The 9,045-nt window shown below is 12.7% G+C and overlaps 1 protein-coding gene and 1 non-coding gene across 2 annotated transcripts, besides 29 other annotated features; both read right to left on the minus strand. All coding sequences in view use genetic code 6, as the record gives it.

Moving 5' to 3' along the window:
- Positions 1-114: part of a microsatellite that runs on past the window's edge.
- Positions 1-160: part of a microsatellite that runs on past the window's edge.
- A 132-nt stretch (positions 161-292) lies between these two features.
- Positions 293-351: a microsatellite.
- Positions 295-356: a microsatellite.
- Positions 350-410: a microsatellite.
- Positions 395-424: a microsatellite.
- An 84-nt stretch (positions 425-508) lies between these two features.
- Positions 509-592: a microsatellite.
- Positions 519-592: a microsatellite.
- Positions 577-616: a microsatellite.
- Positions 617-1,532: 916 nt separating this feature from the next.
- Positions 1,533-1,572: a microsatellite.
- Positions 1,572-1,634: a microsatellite.
- Positions 1,574-1,636: a microsatellite.
- Positions 1,617-1,678: a microsatellite.
- A 295-nt stretch (positions 1,679-1,973) lies between these two features.
- Positions 1,974-2,035: a microsatellite.
- A 215-nt stretch (positions 2,036-2,250) lies between these two features.
- Positions 2,251-2,298: a microsatellite.
- Positions 2,299-2,417: 119 nt separating this feature from the next.
- Positions 2,418-2,451: a microsatellite.
- Positions 2,452-3,171: 720 nt separating this feature from the next.
- Positions 3,172-3,285: a microsatellite.
- Positions 3,172-3,287: a microsatellite.
- Positions 3,288-3,384: 97 nt separating this feature from the next.
- Positions 3,385-3,440: a microsatellite.
- Positions 3,387-3,460: a microsatellite.
- Positions 3,461-4,203: 743 nt separating this feature from the next.
- Positions 4,204-4,258: a microsatellite.
- Positions 4,259-5,265: 1,007 nt separating this feature from the next.
- Positions 5,266-5,310: a microsatellite.
- Positions 5,311-6,063: 753 nt separating this feature from the next.
- Positions 6,064-6,175: a microsatellite.
- Positions 6,176-6,280: 105 nt separating this feature from the next.
- Positions 6,281-6,360, minus strand: IMG5_104280. The gene has a single exon. It is a non-coding gene; the product is annotated as a tRNA-Leu (tRNA).
- A 254-nt stretch (positions 6,361-6,614) lies between these two features.
- Positions 6,615-6,668: a microsatellite.
- A 112-nt stretch (positions 6,669-6,780) lies between these two features.
- Positions 6,781-6,837: a microsatellite.
- A 606-nt stretch (positions 6,838-7,443) lies between these two features.
- Positions 7,444-7,489: a microsatellite.
- Positions 7,490-7,506: 17 nt separating this feature from the next.
- Positions 7,507-7,579: a microsatellite.
- Positions 7,549-7,591: a microsatellite.
- Positions 7,592-7,663: 72 nt separating this feature from the next.
- Positions 7,664-8,787, minus strand: IMG5_104290 (hypothetical protein; the record flags this gene model as incomplete). The annotated part of the gene is made up of 2 exons (XM_004035126.1): positions 7,664-8,192; positions 8,243-8,787. The coding sequence occupies 2 exons, from the start codon at positions 8,785-8,787 to the stop codon at positions 7,664-7,666; spliced, it is 1,074 nt and encodes a 357-aa protein (XP_004035174.1).
- Positions 8,788-8,828: 41 nt separating this feature from the next.
- Positions 8,829-8,862: a microsatellite.
- Positions 8,863-9,045: the final 183 nt, after the last annotated feature.

Below are 9,045 nucleotides of genomic sequence, written 5' to 3' on the forward strand. Positions count from 1 at the left end.
AAAAAAAAAATAATAGTTATAATAAAAAATAATAAAAAAATAATAATAATAGAAATAAAAATAAAAAAATAATAATAATAAAAATAATATTAATAATAATAATAATAATAATAATATTAATATTATAAATAATAATAAAAGCAATAATAATAATAATAATGTTTATTTAAATAAAATTAAAATATATATTAAATTTTTATAATAGTTTTTATATTTTTATATATATTTTATAGTATTAATTATTTGTATAATAAATTATAGTTTTTTTATTTATAATAATTTAATATATTAAAATTAAAAAATATTTATTATTAATTTATTATTTAAAAAAAATTAAATTATTAATTTATTTTTAAGAATAATATATCTTAAATTTTTTAATAATTATTATAATTATAAATTTTTAAATATAAATTTTAAATATTAATGATTTACTTATACTTTTTATTGTTAAGATTATTAATGTTATTATATATTATAGTTTAAATATATATACATACATACAATCTTTTTAATAATTTTAATTTAAAAATTTTTATAATTTTTTAATTCAAAAATTTATAATTTATTTAAATTTAAATATTTTTTAATTAATATAAATATATATTTATTTAATTTTTTTTTCAATTTTTTTTCTTTTTTACATTTTATACAGCCATAAATTATACAAAGATTTACATTTACATTTATTTATAAAATTTTTTAGGATAATAAAACATTATTTATCACAATTTTAATTGATATATTTATATAATTATCTATAAAAATAATATATTATTGATATTGAAAAAAGCTTTTTTTTATATTTATTCTAAATTTTTATAATTTCAATATATCTATATTTATTTATCAACCTTATATACATAATATTTTAACTTTTTTTTTTAATGTACATGTCTTAAATTCAATACAAAAATATAAAATATAATGTTGGTTTTTGCAGAAATTTCAGTTTTAATTTTATAATTTGATTTCGAGATTTTGAATTTATTTAAATATTTTTAAAGGATTTAAATTTTAAGTTTATTAATTTTTATACTTTCTAGATATGAATCAAATTAATATAAATTTTTAAATTATAATATTTAAATGTCTTATTTTGGTTTTATATTTCAACATTATAATGGGGTTTTCTAAAAAATATTTTCATTTAAAGATAAATTATTGTTACTTTAATATTATATTAATTAATTTTTTATGTATTTTATTAACTGAAATAATTACTATAATTACACTTTGTATTAAATTCTTATTCCACTAATATTATATCTTAATTTTAAATATTAATAACATTTATTATAATTATTATAAAAACATGGAATTTTATATAATAACGTAAATATATAGTATTTCATTATTTAAAAGTGTTACTTATAATAAATGCACAAAAGATTAAATAAAGATTATTAATAAAAAATAAAAAAAGAATTTTATACATCTAAAAAATAAACTTTAAGATAATGGATTAGAAGAAATTTATTATTGTAATATATTTAATTAAAAAAATTGTTAATAGTATATAAAATATAAATATAATTAAAATAAATAATTTGATAATATAAAAAATTAATTATATATATATATATATATATTTATATATAAATTTATATATATTCATATATATTTATAAATATTTTAGAAATATTTATTTTTAAATATTTAGAATTTTTATTTTTAAGATAAATTAAAAATGCATTGAATTCATTATTTAAAAACTCATTAAATTAATTTGTATTTTTTTATTCATATTTTTTATAATTTTATATATTAATATATATTTTAATTTAAAAAAATATTATTTTTATTAATACAAATGCAAATTAATAAAATCCTATATTTATAGTATTTTTATATATTATATTAGATTAAATATTTTATATTAGTATTTATTGTTTATTGTTTATATAAAATTTTAAATTTTAAAGATGTTATTTAATTATTTAAATGCTATTTTTTTTATTCAAATAAATGTAAAATAAATAAATAAACTATAATATTTTAAATAAAAAATAAATAAAATAATTTTATAAAAAATTTTCTTTGTATCTATATTTATAATTTTATAATTTTAAATTTATTAAAAAAAATTTAATAATAAAAATAATAAAATTTACAATATAATATAATATAAATTGATTTAAACATATACTTTAATAATAATTTTATATCTTTTAAATTTATTTTTAATAAAAATATTAATATAAATTTTTTATTTTTACTTATAATTATAAAAATATATAATATATTTTTAATATTATTAATAAAAGCTAAATATATTAATAAAAGCTAAATATATTATGTATTTTTACAAAGACTTATTATTTATCTTTAATATATGAATATTATTCATCTTATATATTTTAAATGGTATTAATAATTAAAAATTATTTAAAAAAAATATATATATTATAATAAGCATATAAATTATATTTATATATAAATTATTTTATAAAAAAAATTGACACTAAAAATTATAAATATCCTCTATTATTTATTTTTATATATTTTTAAATAATTTATATTTAATTTTTTTTTACACGATTCTCAATTCTTTTTTATTAACATATAAAAGATTATGTCTATATATATATTTTTTTTATAATATTAAATGCTTAGTGGATAAAATTATAGTATATATAAAAGTTACAAACATAAAACTTTATATTTTAATTTCTTTTATTAATTAAAGAATGTTAAATATATTTTTATATATTGGATTGGCCTTAATAAAATTGTTAATTTTAATAAATTAAATAAAATATATATTTATATTTTTTAAAAGTTATTATTTTTTTTTTTCAATAAAACTTTATTTTTAATTACTTTTTTTATCAAAAAAATTTTGTTTATAATAAATAAATAAAGACATTTAAATATTATTTTTCAACCAATTTAATATATAAAAATAATAAGTTAATTATATTTCTTATATATATATTTCCTATTTTTTTGTTTTTATAAATTTTTCAAATTAAAAAATTCTGAATAAACACTATAGTTAGACAAATAAAAGTTATAATATCTATTATTTTGAATTTATAAATAAAAAATTATTTATAAATACTAAAATATATAGTTATTTTTGTATAAAATAATAATGAATAAAATATGTTTTTTTTTTTTTTTTTAATATATTAAATTATCATAATTTAATAATCCCCTTTATAATTAAAATATAGTAAAAAAAAAAATTAAATATATATATATATTTAAATATATTATAAAAAAAAAATATATATATATATTTAAATATAATAATAAAATAAAAAAAAATTATATATATATTTGATTGGATATAAGTAGATATTTAATATATATAATTAATAAAGCATCTATATTTTTCTTTTATCTAATTAATGTAAATAAATTATCTAATAAACATATATATTTATTTTTTTAATCACAAATATTTATTTATTTATTCATAAAATTTATTTATTATATATAAACATTTATTTATCAATTCTTAAAAATAAAAAAAAAAATGTAAAAAGTTTAATTATAATCTTTAAACAATATTCTATATGGTTTTTCAGATAAAGCAATTGAAATTAAAAACAATATTCATATAATTCATGAAAACTAATCAGAAACAAATAAAAAAGAAGAATCCTTAACAAATTAATCACTGTTATAAAATATAAATAAATAAAAATCTGAAGAAGATCTTAATAATAAAGAACTTTATGATAGAATTATTAAATTAGACAATGTTGATTTATCAGATTAGGAACATGCAAACGTTATTTATTTAATTTTTTTGTTTAATTAAAAAAAAAATTTATATATTTAGGTTGCTTTATAAATTATAAAAAAACAGTAAAAACTAAGGAAGAATTATAATATTTAAAAAAAGCTATATAAGGATTAAGCTTATTTGTATAAAACAAAGAATTGTTTGAAGATAATTAAATAAATTTCAAATTATTTTAACATATAAAATATTAATATTTTCCTAAAAACTAAACTATTTTTAATATTGGTAAACTTACACAAATCATTATTAAAAATAAATATATTTTTAATATATATATAAAGGTGAATTAGGTTATAACTATTATATTATTTTAAAAGGATAAGTTTATTGTTTAATACCTGATTCTAATTATAATAAAAGAACAGAAGAAAAATAAAACAATTCTACTGCAATAAAATCTAATCATGTAATAGATTCTCCATCTAAATTTCCTTAACTTAAGTTATAAAAATTATATATTCATATTTAATAAAAACTTATATATTTATATAAAAAAAAAACAAAAAGATAAAATAATTGCTAAATTAATTAAGAAGACCAAAATTAGATCTTAAAAAGAATGTTTCCAAATTTAAATGTAGCGAAAATATACAATCCTGGAGAAGCATTTGGTGAAATAGCATTGCTTACTAATTCTACAAGGTCTTTTTTATAAAATAATAATAAAAATATTTATAAAATAAAAAAGAACGGCTACTATGATGTGTAAAGAAAATACACATTTAATAACTTTAAATAAAGAAGGTTTTGATAATCTTTTAGGCTTTTATAAAGAAAAGGTTACAAGAAATCGTCTTGAATTTTTAAAATAATTTTGCTTTTTTCGAAACATTTATCCCTCTAAGTTAATGTCTATTTATTTATCTATGAAAGTAAGTAAATATGATAGAAATACTATTTTTTATAAAGAAGGAGATGAATGTAATGAAATTTATTTCGTTAAATCGGGAGAAGTGTAAATTTCGAAAATTATTGATGAGGAAAATAGTTAAAAATAATAGAAATATGATTAATAAAATGAAGTAAAGTTTTTTAAATCAAATTTAAATAAAAGTAAAAAAAGAATTTAACTATCAATTATAGGTGAAAATTAATATTTTGGACATGAAAATATTATATAATAAGATACTATTAGGTAAACAAAAGCAACCTAAATTTCAATATCAGCTGATATATATTCTATTGATATATCAGTATAATTATATTTTATATTTATATTAAATTATATAATACATATAAATATAATAGAAATTGAAAGATAATTTGAAGTTAAACAATATGCTCGATATTTTTATAAAAGATTGCGTTATTAAAGTAGAATGGCTTTAAAGTAGAGAAAATAAATTAAAATAATAATAATAAATATAACTATAATATTAATAATAATCTAGACTATAAACAAACAGTAATACTTTTAGAAAATAAAATACTAATAATAATTAATAATATATAAATAATACTTCTTTAAATAATGATTTATCTCCAATTAAACCATGTTATTATAATAAATATAATATATATATATATATATATATTTATATATATATATATATTTATTATTAAATTCATTTTATTATGAATTAAAAGATTTAAAAAAATAGTCTTAAAGTAAATTTATATTATCTCAAAAAAAAGACACAGTTCTTAATATTTTAATAATGATCATATTAATGATAGTGTTTAAGGCTTTAAATAATTATTTAAAAAATTTAAAATTGATTGTATTATAAGAAACTAAAATGAAAAGTATATTTTTGATAGAATTTTATATAAATAAAAATAATCTAATTAACATAGTCTTCATAAAAATAATAATCCAATACAAAAAGAAAAAATTAATCGCTTTAATTATATATAAATAATTAAATATAAATCAAAAAATAAAAAGAAGAAATATTAAATTTTCAGCCTTTAGTACAAAATCGTATAACTTCGATTATAAGAAATTGCATTTTGTAATAAAAAAAATAAGATAAAGTAAGCAACTTTTCTAAAATTAATAAAAATGATAATATATTAATTAAAAAAAAAAATATAATTAATTTAACATTATGTATAAATTTATTATAATTAAATATATAATATTGTATTTTCATAATATATTTAATTTATATATAAAAATAAATAATTAGTTAATTTTTTAAAGAAATGGAATATAAAATAAAGTAATTCTTTATATATTTTAATAAATATTATAAATGAATATTTATTAAATTAAATATATAACTATATTGATATTTATGTATTAATTTTTATTTATAAAATAATAAAATATATTATTAATTTCAATTAAAATAATTTTAAAAATATCTATATATATATATATATAAATAAATAAATTTATATAGATATAAAAATTAAAAAATATGTATATATATGAAAATACATATATATATATATATATATATTTACATATATTATTTATTTTCTTTTAATACTCATAAATATTAAATTATTATAATATATTATTATAAATATGTAATAATACTTATTATTATAAAATTAAAAAAAAAAAAAAATATTTGATGAAGGCGAGGTTCGAACTCGCGCCCTTTCGGAATAGAGCCTTAATCTACCGCCTTGGACCGCTCGGCCACTCCATCTTTTTTATGTAATTGTTGTTATAAAATTAAAATAGATAATATTAATATAATATTTAAAAAAAAAAAAAAAACATTTAATATTATTAATTATAAACTTAAAAATATATTTGTAATTTATATAAAAAAATATATTAATATTAATTTATAATTTTTAATAAATTTAAAAGTATAAATTAAAAATATTTTTTTTTATTTATTTTAAGATATTTAATAAAAAAATATATATTATTAAAATCTTTATTTCAATATAAATAATTATTTAAAAAAAATTATTATTATTATTTTTAAAGAATATTTTATATTTAAAAGTTTATTTAAATAGATATAAAATTATTAATTAAATTTAATAAAAATAAATATTAACAAAATAATCATATTTTATATTCTATAAAAAAATATAAAAATTAAATAAAATATAATTATATATATATATATATATATATGTTTATAAATCTATATTTATATATATATTATATACTTAATATATTTTATTACAATCTTTGACGTATTATTATAAGTAATTAGTATATAATATCTATTTTATTTTTATTATTCAATTTTTATTATAATCTATATAACCTTTGTTTTTTTATAAAGTGCTTTTTTAAATCTCTAAAATATTATTTTTTTTATAATTATTTAAATTTGATATATTATATATTTTTATATAATTTATTTTTTTATTTAAAAATTGAAAATTTTTATAAATATTATTAAATAAGCTATATATTTCTATTATTAGGTGTACATGTTTCAAAAATTAATAAAATAAATATTCATAATTTACAAATTTTATTAATTAATTATTTTCTTGTTATTATAAAAAATATCAACAAAATTTTTAATATAATTTTCTTTTTTAAAACTGAAAAAAATATGTCATTTTTATCACTAATGAGTGTATATTTAAAATAATATTAATACTTTCAATAATTATTTATTAATGGATAAGATAAGAATATAAATTATATAAGATATAAAATTAAAATTTTATTAGTATATTAAGAATATATTATATTATATGTTTATTTTATAAATATATTTTTCTATTTTCTTTTTTATGTTTTTTTTATTTAATTTATTTTAATAAAAATAGATAAATAATTAAAAAAATATAAAAATTAATTAATATTTAAATTTAAATAAATATAAATATATTTATATAATATATATATTTATATATATATGTATATATATATTTATATTTTATATATATATAACTATATTTTATTAATCATTAAATATTATTTTTAATAAATAAATAGGAAATTGTAGCATTAATTTATTTATATTCATATAAATATCATTCAAAAAATGGATAATCAATATATCCGATTTCTCCTTCGCTATAATAAGTTTTTTAATCGTAATTATTATTAACTTATAATCCTTTTTAAAACCTAAAAGGTAAATCAGGGTTACTTATAGCTAATCTTCCAAAGCTAATCATATCACAATTTCCTTCTTTTAACTTATCTAATCCACTCTAATATTCAAAGCCTTCATTATCAATAATAATTCCTTTAAACAAATGTCTAAATTGTTTAGCACAATCTGGTATTTATTCTTTTCCATCATTAGGATAATTAGATTTGACCATTACCTTTTCAACTTCTCGTAATTCAATAAATCCAATATTCCTTTTATCTAATTCTTAAATTAAATAACTGAATGTTTTTATAGGATCATTATCATACATATCATTAAATCTACTTACTGGGGATATTTTAATTCCTATTCTTTTACTATTTCCATATACTTCAATAAGTGCATCTATAATTTCTAAACAAAATCTACATTTGTTTTCAACACTACCTCCATATTCATCGTTTCTATTTTTTTTTATTTTTTTAATAAAAAATATATTTATATATATATCTACCTTTAATTAGAAGAATCTCTTAAAAATTAATCAACTAAATATCCATTAGCTCCGTGTAATTATATACCATCGAATCCAGCTTATTTACAATATATAGCTCCTTATTTAAATTCTTCAATTACTTCTTTTATTTATTATTTTGTCATTTCATGAGGAACTTTATAATATTCATTATTTGCTCTTCTGTTTATAAGCTTAATTCCAATAGGAGAAGGTCCATATGTTATCCCACTTTTATTAATTAAAGGATCACTTGCCCTTCCTCCGTGCCATATTTACATAAAAATTAAAGAGTCTCCTTAATGTACTTTATCGACTATTTTTTTCCAACCATCAGCTTATTCTTATGTAAAAATACCAGGACCTCTTTCAAAGCAATGCCCAATTTTAGAAACTGTAGCACAGTCAGTTAATATCATTCCAAATTATGTCCTTTAAGAGTAATATTCAGCCATTAAATCAGTTGGAATTAATGTTTTTGGGTCTGCACGTTCTCTTGTTAGTGCAGCCATACATATTCTGTTTTTGATTTATAGGTCTCCCATATTTAATTTTTGAAAATATGAAATTTCGTTATTTGGTTAATTTTGCATTTTTTTTTTATTTGAATTTATTTTTTAGTAGTTTTTTTTAAAGATATTTTTTTTTTTTTTTTCAAAATTTTTAATTTGTATGATATTTTTTTTATTATATTAAAAGCAGATTAGTAAAAAAAAAAAAAAAAATTTTTTTTTAATAAAAATAAAAGTAAATATTTTAAGTAATTTCATTTAAACGAATATACATATATTTATATTTTCAAA

This window comes from Ichthyophthirius multifiliis (genome assembly GCF_000220395.1).
Source record: "Ichthyophthirius multifiliis unplaced genomic scaffold scaff_1120509250866, whole genome shotgun sequence".
Classification (NCBI taxonomy): domain Eukaryota; phylum Ciliophora; class Oligohymenophorea; order Hymenostomatida; genus Ichthyophthirius; species Ichthyophthirius multifiliis.